Source organism: Fringilla coelebs (assembly GCF_963513975.1).
Source record: "Fringilla coelebs genome assembly, chromosome: 3".
NCBI classification, from domain to species: domain Eukaryota; kingdom Metazoa; phylum Chordata; class Aves; order Passeriformes; family Fringillidae; genus Fringilla; species Fringilla coelebs.
The window spans coordinates 44,555,943-44,580,284 of NC_140030.1; the positions used below are offsets into that span (position 1 = coordinate 44,555,943).

At 40.0% G+C, this 24,342-nt stretch overlaps 1 protein-coding gene across 2 annotated transcripts; it reads right to left on the minus strand.

The window, feature by feature from the left end:
• RTN4IP1 (reticulon 4 interacting protein 1) lies at positions 1–24,336 on the minus strand. Of its 2 annotated transcripts, XM_084202137.1 has the most exons (9): positions 23,992–24,336; positions 22,706–22,857; positions 21,794–21,862; positions 21,439–21,563; positions 16,043–16,091; positions 14,394–14,530; positions 12,143–12,326; positions 10,732–10,824; positions 4–527 (listed from the first exon to the last, which is right to left on the minus strand). In XM_084202137.1, the coding sequence occupies exons 1-9, from the start codon at positions 24,236–24,238 to the stop codon at positions 411–413; spliced, it is 1,173 nt and encodes a 390-aa protein (XP_084058263.1). In that variant the 5' UTR covers positions 24,239–24,336; the 3' UTR covers positions 4–410. The 2 variants fall into 2 exon arrangements, with proteins under 2 accessions (XP_084058264.1, XP_084058263.1); XM_084202138.1 differs by lacking the exon at positions 10,732–10,824 and having other exon boundaries at positions 1–527.
• Between the last annotated feature and the right edge of the window lie 6 nt (positions 24,337–24,342).

Sequence of the window (24,342 nt, forward strand, 5' to 3'; positions counted from 1 at the left end):
GTAATCTACATTAGTGAAGGTAAATAGAAGTAGGAAAACCAAGGAAAAACAGCACACGTTTCATACAGACAAGTAGCTAAGCACCATTTCAGGACTTACACCTGAAAAATAAAAGCTCCAAGATATAAAAAAAAAAAAAGCTGCAGACTGTTCCTCTTATCCTAAGAGTGAGGGGTGTTCTGCAAAATTCACAACTCCATTTTTAATATGTGTTTCAGGTAGAAATGGTTAAGAGACATTAGTATGTCTTGTCTGCTTAATAACAGGCAGTGTATGAAGCAATCAGAGGCTTTTCTAAAACAAGATTTATAAGTTATGCATCCTGTATGAGCTTTTAAAAAAGAAACACTCACTACATACCAATTCATGTTCAAGGACTGACTGCAGGCAGAATAATGATTAGAGATAATTTATTGTCTATTAATTACATTGATCACTGTTTTTCCACGTGCATGTCCTCCTTCCAACTTCAGAAAGGCCTCTGGAACTTCAGAAAATGAGAAGACTTCATCAATAACTGGTTGAATCTACAGAATAAAGAAAAAATGGCACTATATTAGGAATAAAGTATAATGTAATGTATCACCCTCACACTTCAAAACTGTATGAAGAAGGGAGGGAGGTTTCTTTATGGCATTCAGGACAGAAGTTGCCATGTAGCCACTAGCTTTTAAGATTTTTCAGGGATACCTCTGCATCCAGAAGAAAGTTTTCTGCTGCTCTTTGCCCATGTTTTGAAACACCTCTACTAGCACAGTTTGGAGCCCTTACCTGGGGCCTCTCCCACTAATGTCACCACATAAGGCTGTAACTTGTACATCCTTTCAAAAACTGACACTGTGGTTTAACTTTTTGTTGTCCATAATGATATACTTACAGAAAGAACTGGTTTTTTCCCTCATATTTTTCTACTTGTTTTCTTGTTAAACTCAAGAATTCTCACAATGTCAGATATTTTAAAGATCCCTATAAATCTGAAGCCTGTCTGCATCAGTACGTGGCTCAGTACCCTCAAAAGACCACAAATGAAGTACAAAAAAAATGTCCACCAATGTTGTTGCTGAATCATTTAACTGCACTTGAAAATTCAGCCACTCTGTATTCCAGGAGGCATAAATCATTATTAAGCCCAGCTTGCATCAACTGCTATTTTGACATTAATTTTGCAGAGTGGCCTTCTGGATTGTTTTAGACTCATTTCTAACAACAGTGAAACTACTTATTCACTCTCCCCGTTATTAACTAAGGAGTCTGAAACCCCTATAAGCATTTTCTTTAGATGTCATAGTGTACCAACAAACGTGTAAGAAATTTCAGCTCTTCTAAAAAATATTTGTCACTGCTGGTCCAAGGGAAGAGGTTATTTTCTACTGTCAAGTTCTGAGTCAGCATTCCAAATGCCAAAAAAATATTTGTCTACAGAATATTAATAATAAAAAATATTTGTCTGCCTCTCACACCTCCTACCAAAGATCTGCCTACCTTGAGGTTGGTCCTTTACCTTGGATTCTGTAACACCAACCCAGTGCATGTCTTTGCACTGATGCACTGATCCTAATCCTCTTACCAGAGGAAAAAATGACCAGTAGATGAGTATGTAGCTAGTGCTTGCAGTGATGAAGATCTGAAGTACCAAAGATCCAAACACACTATTTACAGTGCTAGAAGAAGATCCTTTTCACTTGTGTCAGGGAAAAAATATCTTCTGCATTTTTTTTTTTCAGCTGTGAGCATGCACCCTCTCTTGTTGAATAAGCCAGAACTGGTAATCTCTCTCTGCTGGCAGGACATGCTAGACAGAAAAGGAATACAGCAGCAATAAGGACACAAACAATGTGCAGCTTTTGGAGTGGTGCTGTCTTCCAAAAAGCTGCCTTTCTTTTACCTTCTGACAAGGGGTTTTGCTTTCAGATGTGTTGCTTAGAAGGTGAGTACGCAGCACTACCAAGGAAAGGTTTTCATACACACACACACTTTCCTAGCAACAGAGCTGACCACCCAGCACCCTCCCTAGCAGCACAACAAATGCTCTCTGATAGTTGTCCGTGCTCAGGGAGGTCCTTTTCTTAGATCTCCTAATTTCCTCTTCATTTATACGCTGTGCCTTACCTTGATGTGCACTCCTTGTACTTAAATAACTACTAGCTTTGCTTGTATGATAACAGGAATCCAAGACATCAGTACTCTAGCTTGCACCACACTATCCCCTAATACCACTAGATTTTCCTTTTTATTTTGTCAAGGCAAGTTTAGCCATAGTGTGAAATTTTACATGGCAGAAAATCAGGAATGAATGAACCCCCTCCAAAGAATGCATTAGAATTTTCAGACAAATCACTTTGAGAGCAACTGTGCAAAAAAATGAAGTCACCAAATCACCAAGTGCCTCGAAGTTGCCATGCAGCAATGTACAAGGCTTAGTAATTTATTTCCCTTGTTCTGCCTGGACGATGTAAACCAAGCCCCAGCAAAGTGAGTAGCAACATACGGCAGTGGAGCCACAAAGATAGCCCAACTGTGGAAGAAACGTTGGGTATAAATGATCATGTTCAAGACAAACTCATGTCTGGTCAGCATTCAGCACAGAATGGAAATACTGTCTTGGGCATAAGCAAAGTCAGGGACGTGGACTCAAGGCAGCAAAACCACTGAATTAGACAATGGTTTGGGGTAAACTGAGCATCTGAGTGCAGCTGCAGCTGCTGTGACCATCAGCAGGAACGTGCTGCTGATCAGTACTGACTGTTTTGAGGAAGACCAACCCTTGCTTTCATAGCAGATGCTTGGGAAAACACAGTTCAGGAACTTTGTTGAGCCAAGCACTTGTACAGTACTTATTGTTAGTGGCAGTTGTCTACAAAGCTGTGCTTCAATTAAGAGGGAAAAAAGAGATACAGAAACCCAGCCTGCTGGTGCATGGACACAGATGACCCTGAGAAGACCACAGGCCAGAAGGAGAGGAAAAGTATTCAGGGACGAAAGCAGAGCAGCAGCACAAGGGATGTGAAGTGCAAGGGATTCCGGGGAAAGGCAGAAGTTAATTTCAGACACGTGCAGCAACTGAGAAAACATGAACAAGACACTTCACTGTTCTGCTAATCCACAGTCCCTTACTCTAGGTTGTAACTTATAACTCTGACAGAGTGAGGTATGTAACATCCTTAGCCTGTTGGGTAGAGTTTAAAACACTGCATTTGAAAAGTGGTGACACAGTGATTCAGAGGAGCCTTGAATTCAGCCTCACAGTTCAAAACACCGTGTGTATTGCAGCCGCCACATGCTCAAAGCCCAACTGCTACATTGATGTAACCTCTAGCTTAATTTAAATGCTGGCTTTAAGCAGTGCTATAGAGAGACATGAATACCAAATTGATGATCCTGGCAATCTAGAGCATTAAACATTTTATCTGGCTGGCTGGACAGTCCCATTGTTTGAATAACCCTGAAAGGGCTGACCATGTTGCAGCACAGTGATTCACTCAGCCTTTACCATAATCCACTGACTAAGATAAAATTTCTTCCTGTGAACAGACAAACAAGTAGGGGAGCGTCTGCTGTTTGTTGAATGTGTGATAATAAATGGAGATTAACTGGATAATAAAAACATTGCCTATTTACAGCCACGCATCAGTTCCTTGCCAGAGGACACCTATTTGTTCAGGGAAAAGGGATTAAACTAAAGTCTGGGAGAGAAAGGATTACACATACCCACATTGAAACGTTTATCTGAAAACAGATTGGACCTGAAAGGTATTTTCTTCCTCTTCATTCTCTCCAATGCAGGACATACTATAGAAATGAATCTCAGGTCTCTTGCAATGAACTCATGCGTTTGGAAAAATAAAAAGAGTAATTGCTGATGCTGATTAAGGCTGTCCTACACACATCACAGAGGGGTGTCCCAGCCACTCCAGCTCTGAATGCAGTAGGCAGTGAACATCACTGGCAGGAGTTGACTGGTCAGCAGGAACACACTCCTGCTCATGGCAAATCCAGGCCCACCCTTGGAGGTTTCACCTTCTGTGTTAGCAAGGACGCAGTTTCGGTTTATCAGGAGGGGACACGTGAGAAAACATGAAAGGAAGGGAGATGGCTTCGACCCTCATAGCAGCAAGTGACTCCAGTAAGTGTGGAGCTTTTTCCTGCCACTGGAGGGAGAGCGAGAGCCTTGAACTTCTCAGGAGAGCGACGAACTGAGCGCAAGCCTAGCTCAGAGCGCAGAAAGACAAAAGTGCTGTCTCTCAAAGGACAGTGACAGTGCACTGGCTCTTTTCCAGGTCTGCAAAGGATGGCCGTGTCAGAGCTGCCGGGCAGCCTTGCTTGGGAGAGTGCCTCCCTCCCAGCTGCTGCCTCCCTCCTTCCTATGCCTTGGTGAGGCTGCTCAGGCTCCCCATACACCAGCCTCCAGGAAAGGAACTTGCACATGCACAGAACAAAAGCTGGGATGTGCTCCACCAGACATCAAAGTCCTCCCGAGGGCTTGCCATAATGGAAAAGACCTGCCTGCTGATCTGACTAGCTGAGTTAAAAGACAAAGGCCATCTACCTCCAGAAATTACCACTGAGCCTAAATGCAGTCCATGAGCACAAATATAATCTCCTTTGGTCTTTAGTGGGTCTCTCAGTTAACAAGAGAAATCATTAAAAAGAATAGTCCTTGTTCTGGAGCTAAACAATTGGTTATCCATTTGTTACTTTATTGTCATCCCATGGGGAAAAAAGATGCTGTTTTGGGACACTCCTACTTTAGCTGAGCATCTTCTCTGCTGTACTCCTGTTCCATGCTCCTTGGATCCTGATCTCACTCCTTTCTTCCCCTTAAAATGGCATTCAACAATATATGCTGAGCCTGATATTGCTTGCCAACAAGGTCAACAAGGGCTAGGGTCAGCCCTCACTGAAGACAAAGAATGAAGTTCTTACCTTCTCCAAAAGCTGGCTCTGGTCACATCTTGTACTTTGCAACTGCACAGCGCCAGCATAGAATTGTAGCATGGTTTGGGTTGGAAAGGACCTTTTAAAGACCATTCAGTCCAACTCCCCCTTCCACAAGGCCAGACTGCTCAGAGCCCCATCTTTGAACGTTTTGTAAAAAGCTTTCATTGCTGTGTTTTTTATTAACTTGTATTTCAGAGAATATGCACTTTCATCCATAAGCACATTAAAGGACAGCACACACATGATATTTCTGTCCCAAATACCTAAGAGAAGTAAAACTGAGCAAACAATACACCCATAACAAAAATGGTGCTGCAGTGGTTAAGACGTGGGAATGGAAGGCAAGTGTTCCAGGGTCTAATCCCACAATCTCTTACCAACAACTGTATTATCAGGTCTTATATGTTTGGCTTATAAGCCAAAGTACATACTTTGATATCAAATCTCTAACAGCAGCCCACAGGAACTCATATATATAATGTAAAATTATTAAAATGCTAGCAGAAAAATCCCAGTTAAGAAGGCTATCAAGGTACAGTTCAGAGTGTAGAAAAGGCTTCAAAATCTCATTTGTTAATTAGCCATTGCAGAACAGCTTCTACAGAACACAATAAAGAGCAATAAGAAACTGGGATAAGCCCAAACTGCAATGTGTGCTAGCTTAGCCCAAACTTAAATCAGTAGAAATAAGGAAGATGCTGGGTTTAGTTACCTACTGGACCAAGCTAAAAAACTGTTAACTAAAGGAAAACACAATTAATCTCTTCTAGAATCCCTGGTAAGGTACATTCTTGGTAGTTATCCTGATATTTATGCTGGTATTTAAAGCAATCTAGATCAATGTCACCGTATACTTAAGGCAGAACCAACTTTGGTACAGTTAAATATAAATACATATTTACATAGGAAAGCCTATCATATGCAGAGATTAGAAGATTAGTCCTGCATGATCCACATCTTCCCAGTCTCAGCAAACTAAACTCAAAGCAGACAAGGGCTACCTTGTCTGCACTTTACCCCTGGTACTAGGCACAATTCCCTCCTACACCAGGAGGCTAGAGCCCAGAACACCAGGCCTGACTTACCACACAATTTACAATGACATCAGGTTAAGAGAACACATCTGATTAAATGCCTGGCAGATGATGATGCTTTTTTTCCAGACCTCATTGTGGTGTAAGTGAATTTACATATTGAAACCCTATTTCCCCACAGTATACAAAGTTTCCATTGGTGCCCTTCACAGATACTTTGTGATGCATGACACACACAGCTCAGCACATAGGCAAGCCACCATGTCCTGGAGAAAAAGGAGCAGGTATGTTTTAATAAAAATCACAGCGGCTTGTTTTTGGTGGCCATGACAAAATGCAGATAGAGGTTCTTTTTGGAAGAGAAAGGGCTGAACAGAGCTTTTGGCAACCCCTCCTTGGTCAACATCTCTGTGCTCTAGCCAACCAACCTGGCAAACAAATGCACTGTAACAGGAAAACACAAAATTAAAAGCAAAAAAAAAAAAAAAAAAAGGTGCAAGCTTTTCAATTTAGCATGAAGAAAGATGGTCACCAGGACAAGCATGAGTGACTACAGAGAGTGGGAAGAAGGACTGACCTCTAGTTAATGGAGACATTTAAGTGTAGAAACCCTTATACTTAGGTACCCTAGTGCCTTTTTTCAGAGAGACTAAAGCAGATACCACACAAGGGGAAGTTCTCAGGTATCTGAGGGTACCTTAGCACAGTCATAAAGTCTGGAATTACTGTAGAGAAGGCCACATCTATAGGTGCCATCTTTGGAGAACATTCAAGACTCAGTGTTGCATTCACTGTTTCATATTCATACAGCTGAGAGAAATGCAACAATAATGCAATAAGGGCCAGGGAGAAAGTTATTTGCAGGACTGTAACAAGATTAATTGGAATCAAATCAACACACAGGTTAGGATACAGAGTCCAGAAGCTGTGATGACCTAATAACCACCCAAACAACTCTCAGAACCCATGGCATGTCAAAGTGGATGACCATATCCATCCATTTGTGTTATTTACTTCCTGAATAGGAAAGACCAGGAACAGAAGACAACTAAATTCCTCATTTTAACAAGGTACCTCAGAGCAAATCACCAACGGTGAATAAAGGGCATTAGCCCTCAGTAGTAGATCAAGAAATTATGGTAGCAAAAGGTTATGTGATTTGTTCAGCATTGCACAAGAAGGCAGCAACAGGGCCAAAGAACAGTCAGCATCCTGCCCTCTAAACCATAGCAGCAGGTGCTAAGTCCAAAGCATCTAGTGCCTTCAGCAAAATGTATAATCAACTCTACTCACAAATTACATTAATATAGGCAGGCAGTTGTTCTTCCTATGGGTGCCTGTGCTGGAACATCTATCTAAAAAGCAAATATCAGAGAGAGTAATTTCATGATTAGAGACTCTGACGTTTAGCCTTCCTTCTGCAAAAACAACTTTCACCCATCAGCCCATCTGATGCAACAATGCTCTGAAGGAAAGAGTACTAAGTCACCAGAAACACTTCACACACGCTTGTACTGCACTTAAATAGCACTGAATTAAAAGGAAAATGTCACATTTCTGTTGGGCTGCATGTTAACCCACATCCTATTATGGTCCTGCAGGAGCACAGAACACAGTGCTCCTGCCTGTGACACTAAGGAGTCTTCTGAGCCTGCTTTCCTCCACCAGGCTTAAAAAAAGGCAAAGTAACTGCTCAGTTACGAGTTAGAGGCTTCTACTAACTTAAATACTTGCATGAATTTGGCCTATTTTCAGCAAGGACTACATGACGTGTCCTTAGCAGGAAAATGCTGGGCAAGCAGCAAGAACCAGAACTGTCAATGTTAAATCCACAACACTGACCACAAATACACCAAATTAATTCCTAACGAGCCTCTCAGTCATGATGCTTCACTGAACAGTGTGCCAGCAGATCTGTGTCCTGAATTAAAGGTTCTGTTGATTTCAGCTGTCTTAAGATGAGAACTGTAATTCACCAGGAATATTTTACCATGGAAAGAGATACAGAGCTTCTGACATGGGCTTTGTCAACTCATTTGGGAGAGCCCACATTAAGCCAGTCCTTACTGGGTCATAATTAACTGCTGCAATTCAAGCCACAACAGGGATTATTCAGCAGTTTAGAAAATAGCCAGTCTCTCTAAAATTTGTCAAGGAAATACTGGGTTTTCTCCATGCCCATAATTGTTGCAGCAGCCTCCCAGCCCCTCAGTCTTGCAATAGTTTGCTTGCAAGATGTCCATCTGCAAGGCAGAGAAAACAGCTTGTAAACTGAAAATAGTTCTACAATTCCCAGAACTGACTGATGTGCAGGTAAATTACACAAGGAAAATTATTCTCTTTCCCTGTACTACCAACTCATCAAATCCTCTCCTTCACTTTGCCATTAAAAAAAGGCTGTTAAAAGAACTCCTCCTCAGAGCTGACGTTTTGCAAATCTCTATTCCTTACTGCAAAGATCATCCAGGTGAAAACCAAGTAACTTTACACAAAATTGCTTATTCTTCATCCACTGAAGGTTTGAGAATCCTTTTGCTTTCACAAAGGAAGATGATGAACTCATCAGAACTAAAAATCTCTGTTGGTGCAGAAGGACTGCAAAGAGAAACACTGTCAAATCAAAATTATCTGTAAATGTTTCAGAGATATGCTCTTCAGCGCTTCACTTACTGTAACATCTCTTTAAACCATCATCTCTTTTTAATTTCTTACACTTAATCCCCCCATATAATTTATTCCTGAAAAAAAGCCTTTCATTTGCAGGAGCTTTCTAATTGCTCTCTTACTCACTTCATACAATCCCAAAATTAAGATGTCTTTCACAGAAAATACTTAAATGAAAAAAACCCCTGCATTACTCAAAAATATTCACTCAACTACTAAGTTCAACTACATGAGCTCAGTTTGCTGCTTCCCCAAGCTTCTTGAAACACTTCATGCCTTCTGCTTTTTTTATTTCTCCTTTATTCTTTCCTATCCAAACATAAACATTTCACTTACTTATAGGAAATTGTGGTACAATTTCTCCAGTGATTCTCTCCTGCCTTTTTTCCCCAAACACCTACTCTTCTGAATGGATGGTCTGTCCTTTTACGAGAACTCTGGGTGTCTAAACAAGAAAGGTCATGGTCTTATTAATATCTGTCTAAATGGAACACAACTGAGTCTTATAAAATCCCGATGACAGCTCAGATGTTTACAACATTGCACAAAACAGAGTGAAATGCTGCTAGAATAATGACTCTGCAGACAAACAGTCTGACATTAGGACCTGTTTTTGCACAGAGAATAAAAGACCAAGCAAACATCTTTGTCCTCACGATCATCTTACAACCAGAAGTACATCAGGACATTCATGTATGTATGACGTACATTTGAAGTGGCATTGCAATTCACCTGGCCAGGTTATTAAGCAAAGAACACCGATTAAGCCCTATCTCTATTGCATAAACAGCTCTTTCCCAAGAGGCTTTCATGAGCATAGTCTGCATTTGTTTTGCATACAAGGTAGAAGCAGAACACAAAACAAATTGCAACTGGCTGAGTACAGGACAAATGGTAAGAACAAAGACAAGGGCATTTCTTTTTCTTAGACACTTATAATTTAGCAGTGTGACTGAATGCAATCACAGGATGAGGACCTTCTACAGCTTCTTTCTTGACCACAGCATTATGCCTACAAGCACTGGGCATAATGCAAAGCAGAGAATTTTTTATTCTTAGCAGCAGCACTGAGGTGGCAAAAGAGAAGCAATCAGGTCTTCAGTACAAGTTTGTTGACTCTTTTCCAAACTCTGGAGCATATTGCATACCAAAAAAGGGGAATCAACACTCAGACTTTGAGAGATCTAAATTTTACTAATATGCACAAATTTTGAGCACAAGATGGCAGTTCACAAGATGGCAGGACAGACTGCTTACTCTTCTGCTTATCTACCACACAGAAAGATTAACAGCAGTTGTCCATATTCTCTACTCTTGGGTAATTTCATGTTGCCAAAATTCCCAGAGGACACTGATGGGGCCTATATCACCACACAGTCCAAAACATAGGAAATCAACTGTTCATTCCCACAATATATTTTGTAACAAGCTCATAAACCTGAAAAGATCACAAAAACAGACTTAATCTGTCTTGGCTTTTCCTCTCAAGTCCATTAAGATTCCCCAGAACCTTATGAATGCTCACAATATTCCAAGTTCCTGTGCTGAATTAGCACAAACATCACAATCTGCAGCACAGAAATAATGAAAAACAAGATTCTTGCCACCCCTCTGCCACTGGAGATCATCTATTACCTGCAATAACCAGAATATTCTAATTCTGTGCAACCTATGGGCAGGACACCCAACCATCCAGGCTAGGCAATTTTGCACATGCAGGTACACAGCCATGTTTATTCTGCCCAAATGAACCAAGTGAGACCTCTTAAAACATAGTTTTCATGTAGAGTTTATATTAAATTATTCCCATTGGCAAAAATAAACAACCACTGGACATTACTCCTTGTAACTTTGTAAGCTTTGTGTTGCTAAAATGTACACTCAAGGAGGAGAAGGCAGAACAGTCTTAAGCATTATGAACTCCTAAATTCCTTGCAAAAGGCAGAAGTTAGAAAGTGGAACAAGTTGATTTTTAACCAGTTTTCCTTACCATGACTCTCATAACACTTTATTTCTCAACAGTGAGCTACACCATTTTTGAGTCCAAGCAGCATCTCTTTCAGCACAAATACCCAAATAACCATTACTGACATACCTTTCCAGAATCAACCAGTCCTGCTATTTCATCCAAACTTGGGCCACTTGGCATGAAAAATGCCCACCGATAATGGACTCCTTTAAGGAGATGCTGCAAGAAAGATCACAAATCTCTTATCATGAGAGCAAGCTGCAATGGGAACTAAAATTAATGACAGAATCTCTGAAGAAGTAACTTAAGGAAAAGACATGGAAATTATATGATAGTGTCTGAAAAAAATGGCACCTAAGCATGTGGATTAAATCTACAGACCAGGATGTTGTGTTACCACAATAGGATCAGGGTGAATTGTGTGTCCAATTGCACAAGTCAGCTAATAGAGAAAAACAATTACCTTGTCTCTGCAGCTAGAAACAGAATTATTTGTTACATTAGAGAGAAATGGTGTTATATGTTCATGTACACCCAAAACAGGGGTGAAATAAACCCAGCAATGCGACATTTAGAACCTTCCACTTCAGTAGCAGTGACTTCATTTTCCACCATAGTATCTGCCAAAGTCATCACTGTCCAACAACAGATGGCAGCTCACATGAAAAGCATTTTGGGAAGATCTCACACACACAAATCAAGAGCATCTCCTCCAAGTAAGTCATTACAGGAATAAAAGAGAGATGATTTTTATATATGGCATAGCTCTTCATCATGGAAACATGCACACTGAGAAATAATACTACATTATTTCTTCCCCGCCTTTTCATTTTGTCTTTGGGCTTTCTTGAGAAGGTACTGCTGCAGGACTTAAAATCCCATTCAGCCAAGCCTTTGCAGGAATACCATAGCAACTGCTTAAAAAGCATTCATTTGGAGAGCAAGTACACAAGCATAGGCAAGAAAGAGAAAGTTCTAAAAAGCCCCACTGATCTGGCCACTGGCAGAATGTTTTAAGATCCACTTATGAAAACTAGAAAATTCAGTATCACCATCTAGACACATGAACATGAAAGAGATGAAAGACTTCCTAGCCACCCTCCACCACGCTTATTACTCTGGTGCTGGAACAGGATGAAGAGAATCAGTCATAGAACAATGTTCTGAGAGAAAGCCTGACCAGCCTAAAGCAAGTAACAAAACTGCCCTCACTTCAGTGAGGCAGGGATTTGCTGTGTTTCCTATGAAACCCTGCCTGTCAGCAGGACTCACTAGGGAGGCAATATGGAAAAGGCCACAATGGAAAGCACAATAAGGAATCAAACTTCAAAGCTCCCCAAACTACTACATACACCCAGAAGCACCACCCCAACACATTTCTTTTCAGTGCAAGAAAGAAAGAAAGAAAGAATAGTATACTTAATGACATATGAGAACAATGCAACAGCTGCCTCTCCATGAGCTCTGACATCCAAGCCACAGAAGTAGTCACTGAAGTACTACAAAATATGAAAGTACATAGGATTTTGTCAAATACCTTTAGAGTTTTGGAACCAACAGTGACTCCTGTTTGCAACATGCCATCAGCCACTCCAAGTTTGTCCATATTGATCAGGAAAGGTGTCACTAAAGTAACATATGTTGCTCCTGACCATTTCTTCAAGAGATCTAGTGCCCACTTCTCAGTGGATCCACCAACATTATCTAGAATAAAATCAAACCTGCAGACATACAAAGAACAGGTTTAAAATCTCGATATAGGAAAAATACCTTCACTGTAATTAAGCTAATTAGTAGCAGAAATCACCTATTGTCCACATTTTTACATGTCACTGCAATGCAAAAAAGATCAGCCTGCAAGACAGCAACAACCAAGTCCCAAGACTTCAGGAAAGTCCCAGCTTAATGTACAATGGGATTTAAATTTACAGGTTATTGCCAATTCACTGTGCAGCAGACAACGGCTATTTAGAAAGTACACCTAAACTCCAAAAAGCAAACTTAGAGCTCTAGAAGGCTTTAAGCAAGTACAGAATGTAGTTGTGCATCTATCTTTTCAGCCCTCCCACAGGGACTATTGGAACAGTCCTGAAGTCTAGCACTGAACAGTATGGTATGTACATGTAAAAACCAGTCTGGACTCATGCCCTCAACTAGGAACAGCTCTTGTACATGCTGTATTCAACAAAAGTCAGTTCCAGTAGCTAAAATTACGTAAACAAATTATTCTACTAACCCTTATTTCCTCACATCTTTTCCGTGACCCAGTTCTCAGCTTCACTTCTCCAAGTTTTTTTTGACCTCCTTATTTTTTAGGGGCCATTTTACCTCTCCTGACAGCTCTTTTCTTCACATCTACCTATTTAACATTGAACCTAACAATGCAAAGGATCTAAAACCTTCCCCCCATGGAATGGGTATATGCAGCCTCTGGCAAAAAGCCACAGTTTCAGTGTTCCTTCTCATTACACAAGCGTGTGAGCTTGTAAAGGCTGAATAGGGCAATAGGGAGCTGTGCACCTGTTCTGTTAAATACACAACTCATTCTCATCTGTAAATTTCCAGCAATCTCCAGATTGCAATAGATACGTATATATACGTATCTCTAATCTAAATAATCTACAAATATGAGAGAAAATACTTTATGCAAATTAAATAGAAAAGTCCTCATTTCTCTGGAATGACAATTCTCCTGCCTGTCTTCCAAGGGTGTGATTTGATGTTTAAAGTTCAGTTCATGTAACAGTTAGCTGCCAGCAAGAGAAGACCATGAAAACTAATGCTCCTGGAAAGAGTAGCTGACTGTGGGTTCTGAAGAGTCAGTACAACTGCAAAGGGGAGGGAAGTAGGAACATCCCACTCAGTAGAGCTGACTGATCAGCCTAGTTGCATCATTAAACTGCACCCCAGGACACTGTTGTTGATGTCTCTTAGAAAGGGTCACTCACTAGAATGGGTGTTTAGCATTTAAAGTGATCACAGAGGCAAATTTTGCACCAGCTGCCAAGTCCATCCTGCTGTACAGACAGTGCCACTGCCCTCAGGCCTGCTGACAATCACACTACAGTTTAAGGGCACATGGCTTCTTAGCACAGTCACCAGTAAAATTCTTCCACAGATCAGCTTCTATTTCCCCTCCCAGAAAGTCAGCTCAATCTATCTAAAAAGAGCAGCGTAAATACCATATTCAAATACAAGTCACAGTAGACTACATTTAAACAGATGGAAAGATGACAAAAGCAAAAAATACTTCTGTTCTAGAGAAAAATCGCAGGCTACTTTAAACATAGCTGCTATGACAAGATAAATGTGATTGTTTTTCAGAGGCAGCTGTATCCAATGTTACAGAATAGAAATTTACTCCCAGTTGCGTTGCACAGTGGCAAGTCACTGCTCCTTCATGATAACAGTTCTTTCCTCTGCAAAATCAAGTTTATATTTACCAGCTTTGCTCAGGATTTCAGAGATTTATTTCACTTTATTCATGCATTGTATATTCTCCAAGATACTTGGATGGAAGCTACAAAACTGTTCATATTACAGTCACTGAAGAGAAGCACATGGAAGCGAGCTTGTCTCCCAGTTAACTGGCTTAGTGTTACAATGAAATCTGTGCTGGGCATACTCACTTGCAAACTGCATTCAAAAAGGTGAATCTGCTTTACAAAATAATGCTTTAGAAACGGGAGGAAAAATTTAGGGACTTCTGATAGAGTCAAACAATCAAAAGGCAGAAGGTCTGACCGCCAACTCCTTCATCTCAGTATTAAAGCAACACAAACACTCACAAGGGTAATGTTTTAAGCTGCTCTTCCAGATTTCCAGATTTATAATCAATCACGTCATCCGCTCCAAGCTTTTTCACCAGCGCACTGGCATCATGAGAGCAAACTGCTGTCACGTGAGCATCCCAGGCCTTCATTAGCTAAAAACAAGTATAAAAAAAAAAGTCCAAAGATTAAAATTTAGTGAAACATTGAGAACAACTTAAAAAGCCAAAGTGTCATTATATTTATATAACAAATGAGCACCTTTAATAGTGACTGGGGAGACTGTTCCAATACAGAATAATTTGTCACAAATCACAGACAAAATAATGGCTAGAATTTATCAATATTTAAGGTGGTTGTGGGGAGGGAGGAGTTGGTGTAAAGGAAAGAGTGTGAGGTTTTTTTAATGCCACTGAAAGTTACCAGGTCTTATGAAAAATAAGGCTCTCAGTGTGCCATCTGTATGTTTAGTCTACCAGTTAAACATACACCAAGAGATACTGTCCAAGTTGCCAATCAACCAAACTGGCACCAGATGTACCATTAAATATTATTAAATATGCCCTTTAAGTATTTCATATTGCTGCAAATAGGTTAAGTACTAGTAAAAAGAAAAAGAAGGAAGTAATCTCTGATTTATCACAGGGACAGTATCAGGTTATGTTCTACTCCAAAAGCTATAGCAAAGTAAAGGACTTTTGCTAGTTATTTATCTCATTTTGCAACTCATTTCTTCATTCACAGTAACACTTTTTACCTTTATTCCAGGTTAATTAACTTAGATTATCCAGGACTGATCAGTTACAAATTGTAACTAGTCAGTGGCTGCTAAGCCTTTCATACTGAAAGTCACCGGCTTTATCATAGATCAGGCAAATAGCATACCACAAAAAAATTCTGCTGTAAACCTCTTTAAAACCACTGTGCTTATGGCCTAGTAACACAGAAAGCAGTGATACAATCATCCAACTTCTGCATTTTTTTTATACTCTTGAAAGATTTTTCAATGTGAGATGATAGTAATTAGAATGAAAACTCCCAAATTAACTGAGAGCATGAAAGAGGGTGTTCCACAACTAATGAGGTGACAAAAGAGCACCTCGACTTTCCAAAGTTTAGAGCTACTCAACAGACAGACAAAAGGGCATCAGGGCAAAGACAGTGAGGGAATGTAAATCTAAGCCTCTGTGCTTTGCAGCCACTGCACACAAAAGCCCGATGGCCTCTCACATCATTTGACCAGCTACAGCACTTGTGGTAAGTGACATTCTCCATCAGTTTTCCTACTCATATGCCAAGTTCTGCTCATATTTACAGCACAGAGCTGAACGAAACATAATGAGAACAGCCTACATATTTCAAGTTACACCAATCAGAGATTTCCTGCGCCCAAATTGTGAAATGTGATCTTACACACAACTCCTTTCTTTGAAAGTCCCTGCTTCCTACTTTAAAGTAATACAACATAATAAACAGAAAGCAATAAATCTGAAAATACTTTACTTTTGGAAATATCAATCATCTCGATCAGGCAGACTGATCTTGCTATTAATCTTGTTATATAGAGAGCTTGCTGTTTCTCTATTTCTTCTCTCAATTCCCTTCTGTTATTTTTTTTTATACTGAAACTCTTGAAGATTCATCTTGGGCATGCTGGATAATATTACCTGTACAGCAAATGTACCAACTCCTCCTGAAGCTCCTAATATTAATATTCTGTAAGAGAAAATTAAAATATATTTAATAGTTCTTTAAATAAACTCTGGAGTAACTACGTATTCTAATGTTTCTTTGTACATCTCTGACACTGAATTATTTTTAGCAAAAGATTGGTTTTGTCATTTAATGTTATTCAAGAGTGGCTAACTGTTCCAATAGCCAAAAATGTGACTTAACATTGCTGATCATGTGTCCTGTGCCAAAAGCATTATCTCAGCATACCCAAAGAGACTTCCTCATATGTGCTTGCCTCTAAATGCAGGCAGTGGAGCTGTCAGGCACTTATATAGTTCAAAACCCCTCTACCTAACATAATTGTTTCAAACATAATTGTTTGAAACAAAATGTTTCAAACAAAAATTGTTTCCCAAACGCAATTGTTTCATTTGGGACAAAATCAAATAAGAGTTCTTCCTGTCTCCCAGACTCCACTGTCACATCTCCTAAAGAAAAAAAATGCAATTCATCAGCATTTTACACAAATTGGTCTTATCCAAGAGAAAAAGTAGTTTAGTATCACGTTATTTAAGGAGACTGTGAACTGCAGAACATATGGAACATAATTTTCCAATATTGCATAATGTTTATCTAAAAGACAAAAATACAATAAAGTACTCTCACCACTAACAAGTTTAATTTTTATTAAATTAAGATGAGTGTATTTTTCTTTAGGAAAAAAAAGCAGTAGAATTTTTCTAGTTCCTTCCAGTACATCTCAACAAGACCCTGTAAATGCCAGCTTGTGGGTACTGGCACACATGCAAGAAAATGAAAGAGTATATTGCAAAATTATTAGCAATTGAGAGTTCATTTTAACTGATAACCCTCAATTAAAAAAAAAAATAATACAAGTTAACTTGTGTGAGGCCCTTACTGCTAGAAGCCTAATCACTGTTCAAAAATTTCATCCAAATATTTTATTAAATAACTAAACATAAGAAAGTGAATTAGTAAGAAAACCTTGCAGCTCAAGTTGCAAATAGTGCTTTGACTTTGGATTAATTTGCTAATTCTAGGACAAAAAAGATCCAAGATGAAGTCCTGGCACAGGATTGGGGAACATCATGTTTCTCAGAGCTTGTGTTTGCCAGAAAAATCTCAGAATCTTCAGAAGCTGGTGAAATTCCTGTTTTAAATCTCACAGTAAAAGATGTTGAAGGAAATTGCTTTTTACAGTACAAAACTGTACTATACAATCTGGAGTCTCAGCTTACAAAAGTTCTTTGAAGTAGCCTAAGAGACTTGGCTTTGGTCACACTATACATTTTAAAATGCTCCTTTTGTAAGTGATCAGATTGTTCCCTCCCATTTCACTGATCCAAGCTGCAAAATTCAGATTAAGAATATGAAACCACAATACCACAAAGCCTGCAGCTTTTAAATCTGCCAAAATGTACTTATCCTCAGAACCAGGCTTCTAACAACAGATGCCCAGAGCAACATGCATATTTCAACTTCAGTATACTTGAAAAGACTCCAGGATCCTTCACTCAAGATATTGGGTTAAACCCATCTTTATCCTTAAAAAGGACAGTCACAATTAAATCCCTTCAAAAAAACCTTTTCAAACTGCCTTTACAATTTCACTCCTTAGTTAAAGGGAATTTCTTCTACTACATATCTGGGGGAAAGCTGCCATCCTAAAACATACAATTTGCTCAAAGGATTTAGGTAACATTTTCAGTTTGGGGAGCAGCTTGGCTAGGACTTTTTTTTTTCCCTTCAATAAAAGCCCTCATGATTCCTTCAGGTAGAAATACTTTTGAGATTCAGTTTGTTCCTATGTTACATGGGCTATTTTCTATCACATCTTCCAATTATTAAAACTCTCTCCACACATTGTGACTTCAAGAAAGCTCTTCAATTCTGAGACAAACTACATCTGCACAGGAGATCCATGTGCAGTGGTCCAACAGCACTGACAACAGCAAGACACACAAGTAAGAGGGGTGGTGTTTGAATGTGCAGGACCTGTTAGGACAGTACTGAATGACAGATGGTGGCAAGTGCCAAAGCAGGAACAGTTTTGTTTGCACTGCCTCAGGAAAACACAGCCAGGAGAAAACACATCACAGAAACTACCTGTTTTTACTGCAAGGGTGAGCTCAGGAGTAAATTAATATAAAAGTATTTGCACCAGGGACCAAATTAACAAATCTTCTGACCTGGACAGAGATCCAGGAGAACCAATTCTTTCAGAAAAACAAAAAGAACATTTGTAGCCCAGGCTTTCCTCCCTTCTGACAAAGGCACAACACTCACCAAGCCCCCCACGGGGCTCCAGATCATAGGGAGCAGCTCTCTCCAAATAAGAACACCATGAGATTTGAAAGTTTAGCCCATCTCCCTAGGCCCTGGTTGGAGCTATGGTGTGGTCAGAAACGAGCATCAGAGAGGCAGAACCTGTTTCAGTGTGTGTGTGCCCCCCACCAGAACACGTAGAGGGTGGGGAGTGGGTGTACAGATCAAGGACAAATATTTTCTCCAGGTTATAAATAATTAAAAATTTTCAGTGGCTGAGTTACATGCAAGATAACAATTGAATAAATGCAGCAATTTTATATAGTTGTAAAATTAATCTATTTATTGACTAAATATATCAACTTTATTTAGATATAAAATTGTATTTCATTTGATTATGCCAACAAAATGTCCTCAAGAAATTTATTCCCGGATCAAGCAGGGGTTTACCCTATCAAGAAGCTTTACAACCTACACTCAATTTGTACTTCTCAACAGATAAATAATGAAATAACACACAGACGTTGAAAAAATATTTCCTTGGGGTATTAAACCCTTCAAATTTTCACTGTAACCATACAAACCAGGAGTCTATGTTTGGTAGCTTACATTAATAGAATCCAGCATCTCTGCCCAGCATACATGAAAGTCTAAGATATTGCCTCTGTATTTACATAAAGGCTTTTATTTAAAAGCAATGTAAGCACTTTGAATAACTTCTCAAACCGTCAGGTTTGTTTCTGTCATGCATTTTGTGAATACAGAAAGCAAGATATTTAACAGCTAGTGTTGAACAAGCATATCCCCTTTCTACTGAAACAGGTCAGTGGCTGAGAAGCTCCAGGCAGCCACAGAGAACTTCAACACAACACAGTAATTTTGAACATTTAGGATAGGAAGAACTTTTAAGCTTCTACAAGAATATTGACAGTAATTAGAGTGGTATAGAAAAATGGCTATGGAAAAATTATTGGAATTGCAGGAGGGTTCACGAACAATAAAAGCACACTTCAGGAGACTTGTAAAAACATAACCTGTGAAAGTATGTGCAGATGGAGCAGATAATCTGTCAGATCAATGCACAGTCAGACACTGGACTAACAGCAAGTGTTTCCGGGTAGCCCATGGCAACACCTCAAAAGAGGCAAAGAGAACAATACACACCAAGAGAAAAATCTCACTGCTTTTAAGATGTCTTAACATTGCACTAAAGCACCAGTGAAGGAGCTTTCATCAAGGAATACAGCTGCTCTGCCAAAATAAGGCATTTTTGTGTGCATGTACATCCTTCTACATAGCTATTTACCTATAACTACAGAAGACAAAAAGGCTGACACAAAATCACACATGTAGGTAACTTCTTACCAAATATATGATCTAAAGAAATTAGGAAATATTGTATAAACTGTTGTATTTTTAAATTATTGCCCTGAGAATTCATGGAATATAATTTTGCACAGCCTCTTCAATGCATTTTAAACACTTTCCTACAAGTACTATTTCAGGAGGAAAAAAGGTACCATCACATAAGTCATTCACTGCTGGTTTTACAGTTCAAAATTTATAGATAGGAAATATAATATTTTTAAGTACATTAAAATGGGGTTTTTGCTGACAGAGTAATTAAAAATTAATTTGGACTGTGAAAGTAAATATTAAATGTAAAGACACATTACAAATGCAGTTTCAATTTTACTGTTAACAATCTAAACACTTACCTGAAGATTGGAAGGACAATTTAAATAAGGCTAGCCTATCAGTGTATCTTAAGGTTAATTCTATTTGCATGTGAAAGTTAAGATAATAAAAACTCTAAATACTGAAAATTAAAAAATAAGGTTATCTTATCTAGAATTTTATTACCAGCTGGAAGTTAATTTCAATGATTTCTCTTTGAAACTCCTTTAAATTCTGCAATTTCATCTTCTCAAAACATTGTTTATCTTTAGAAAAAACAATTACTTAATATTTTCATTATGAAGTTCACTGTGACACACGACCACTCACTCATTTATCTTCTAGAGATGAAGGGGAAGAATTTCAAGATCTAGCATCCTTTGAAATGTGTTGCATCACAAAGTATCAGCCAAGATAAGAAGAGGTCAGGCATCCAGACTCCTGTTGCCCAGTAATTACTTCATAACCTAAACCTGTGATGCAGCACAGTAATTTTAACTAATGTTTTTCAACTCCCATAGTTTTACTTTTGCCCTTATTTCCATTCTGAAGATCTTGCTATCTATTTACTCAAACATCCAAAGGTCAAAATAACTGAAAATTTCAATTATCAGGAGAAAAATGGTATTTGCTCCAACCTTTCACTGCATTTTTCCTCATCTGCCATTGTCAGATCAACAGCCTGATAAACAAAGCCAATTTTTCTATTTGATTGGCTGCTTGTCTTGTACATTCTGCGTTTCTTGTCTGCCTTCCTGACTTCATCAAAGTTCTGGCCTGCAGGTCAAATAAGAGTCAGTCACCTGCTCATTTTTCTCTAAAAAGCTGGAAAACCAGTCTGTTCCAAATGGCCCACGCATGCAGGAAGTGAGTGAACCACATCTCTGTCCTTGAGAGTGCTTTTTGTGAGCTGCCAGTACAACTGGGAGGATATTACATTTGGCCAGCTGTCTTAACAGGCAGAAAAGTCCCTACAAATTCCTGGAGATAACATCCTCAAATTCTCTATATAGCCCATACATTAGATATACATTGGATTATGATGGAATCATAGAAAGGCCTGTGTTGGATGGGACCTCAAAGATCATCTAGTTCTAAATGCCCTGCTGTGCACAGGGACACCCTTCACTAGGGCAGGTTGTCCAAAGCTCCACCCAACCTGGCCTTAAGTATTTCCAGTTGTGGATGAGTGGGCATCTACAAGTTCTCTGGGCATTTTTTACCTCTATACAGGGACCTCATCTGAGCCTTCCTCTAAAGAAGCCTCTCTCAGCAGCTGTGCAGACAGAATCCATCATCCTCAGACAGCTGATCTTTATCAATGTCATGGTGCAACAGTCTTTATCGCTGCTGGACATGTCTTACAAGCAGCTCATCAATACAAAAATGAAGAACTTTAGTTTTAGCACCAGAACTGTTTACTTACCTTTTCCCACTACAATTACTCTGGTTCAGTCCTCCCACTTGGTTAAGCGCAGACCACGCAGTGAGACCAACATATGGTAAGGCAGCAGCTTCTGTGTGACTGAGACACTTTGGCTTAAAAGATACCTGAAATAAAATCATTACTAAGACTCACAGCAGCTCCTATGTGACACTGAAATATTTAAAAAAGCTTTACTGAATTGCAGATTGTGTATTGCACATTTTCAGCCACCTTCAAAACTAGCTGGAGTACTAATCAATCCAAGCACCAAGAAATAGTTACTTAGATACTGAAGAAGAAAAATGCCAGTCTTTATAATTTTGAGGTTTTGTTAGCCAGAGTTTTGGAAGTTTACCTCGTTTCCACTAGCTACCACAAACTCTGACAGAGTGCCTTGTTTCCATGGGGGAATTGCAGCCCACACCTAAAACCAAACAGAAAACAACTATCAATTTTTGTAGCTTTGCACACAATTGGATGTACACAGAAGTTTCCTTTGTTAAAGAAATCTTTTTTCTAATTCACAGAATGTCTTCACTGTTTATCAGAAACCAGTTTTAGCTTATTTTACACAAAAAAAAAAAAATCACAAAACCAACTAAATGAAGGACTGGAGAGCTATGTAAATAAATTGTACCAGTGCGTTGTGTATAAGACATAATTTTTCAACTCCCCACAAACTACTCCCATGCCAGGAAAGCCCAGATTAGAGGGGTGAGGATGGTGCAGAATCAGGATTTGCTAGGCTAAAACTGGTGAAATGTGAAAGCAATTGGTGAAGGTAAAAGAAAACAGTATCAGTATTTCTGTGGGCACCCATGAAGTGCTTCTTGGGTTAAGCCAAAGTTCCTTTTCCAAGTTACTCAAGAAAAATAAAACCAAATCCCTCCTTGTTAGAATTCCAACTTCAATTAAAAACAAAGTGGCACTTTGAGTGTGCACTTATAAATAAACAAATTCCACTCTTGCTACTGCTGGTCTAAAAACTAAACTAATGATCCAAACACTAAAACCCAGAAGTGAAATCAACTTGCAGAAGCAAGTCTCTGAAAGACCATGAGACTGTGTTTTTCACAGAAAAAAAATGAAGGGAAGAAAGCATTCTAGGAATTTACTGCCAGATAGGCCTTATTAAGAGTGCAACAGCATTAAAAAAATAATTAAGAGGAGAATGAATGCTAAACACCTCATAGAATATTTTTTAAAAATATAAAGTATATTTTAAAGAAATTAAAGAAGAAATAAAATAAGAGATTGGTGGTATCACCTCATCTCCAGGTTTGAAATAAGACACACCCAGTCCACATTCCATAACAACACCAGAGACATCTCGACCAAGCGTTAGAGGAAATTCAGTCTCGCCAGTTCTGAGTTTCAGGGGATCCCTCTTCATATTTAATGCAGTTGCACCATAACCACCTGCAAAACATGGAATCAGCCACAACATACCACACTGAGTGTTCATTTATTAATTGTGCAATTCCAATTAGAAAGCACTGGCTATCCATAACGTGCCTCAATTCTAACTGAAGCATGCAAAAAATCTGCAATATTCTACACTTTTACTGATTTTAGAAATAAAGAGCAAGTGTAAAAAATAATAAGGCATATCTCCTAGGATGAGTAACCTGAACTTCTATTTAGTAAGCAACAGACAAATGCTGTGAAGTCTCAGAATTACCCATCTAATAACAGCGCTCAACCTAAAAAGAGCCTGCATTTGGGCATGTATACCCACTCAAGTGTTTGGACAAGTCCGCCTAGGGTCCCTATCATGCCACAAAGTGTCTTAACAGGAACCCTCAGATAGGAAATGTTCCATGACTAAACCCCCAACTATATTCAAAGATTTTTTTAAAAATTCATTTATTAGAGTCAGAGCACAGATTACAGCTGTATCAGCGGAATTCCTGCAGATACATTTCCTTGTTCTACTGAATCTGGTTCAATATGCAAGCATTCCTACACAGGAAATACAAAGTATCCTACTACCACAACTTCCTTCTCGTGTTTCAAGCCCAGAAACTGGGGAAGAAAACCTCATTAAATGTGTCAAATACAAAGAGCCGGGCAGTGAAAGAGACAGATTTCCCGGGCGGGATGACAGCACGTCTCCAGAGGCCAATTTAGGATGGGCATGGCAGTGACCACCACGGTTTGCCTTAGGTCGCACACTTGGCAGCAATTTGGACCTCCAGCCCCATTCACCTCAAGGAGATGGGAAAATGCAGCATCACTTAGGGGAATGCCTCTCCTTGGCCGGGCGTATCTCAGTCAAGAGAGCTGCACCGAAATCACTCAATTGAAAGGTCACCCTCGCAACACACACACGCACGCTCTTGCCAGTGGCTTTTTGTATCGTTCTTCCCTGAGAACATGAAAAGTGTTGTTTCCGAGAGGCGGCGGTTTTCCACAGGGCTCGGGGAAAGCACGTGTGTTGAGGCAGCCCTGGGCACTGCCGGGCAGGGCCGGTGCCCGGGCACCGCTCGGGCCGCCGGGGCCGCAGCCCCAGCACCGCCCCTGCCATCCCGGCAGCCCGGGCTCGGCACTTACTTCTCATGCTGAGGTCGATGGGGTTCAGGCTCGCAGCGTGAACCTTAATGATGACCTCGTTCGGGAAGTGTATGATGGGGAACATCATCTCGCTGGTGAAGCGCAGCACCTCATTGCTGCCGTACCGGTCTATGACCCAGCTGGGCATGGCGATCCGCGCCCGCGGAGAGGCGCGGAATCCGCGGGCCGGTGCCCGCCCGTTCGCCCAGCGCAGCGCCCGCCCGCCCGCCGCTCCCCACGACAGCATGGTCAGGGCAGCCGGGCCGGGCCGGGACCCAGGTTCGCGATCGGAATCAGGATCGGAATCGGAACCGGGATCGGGCCAGGTCGCGCCTTCGCCCCACCGCGCTC

Coding starts and splice junctions, on each gene's coding strand:
- RTN4IP1 (XM_084202137.1), bottom strand. CDS start 24,238: ATGCTGTCGTGGGGAGCGGCGGGCGGGCGGGCGCTGCGCTGGGCGAAC. Junction 22,858..23,991: donor CATCGACCTCAGCATGAGAA/GTAAGTGCCGAG, acceptor CATGTTTTGCAG/GTGGTTATGGTGCAACTGCA. Junction 528..10,731: donor GACTGGTTGATTCTGGAAAG/GTATGTCAGTAA, acceptor TTTATTCTGTAG/ATTCAACCAGTTATTGATGA.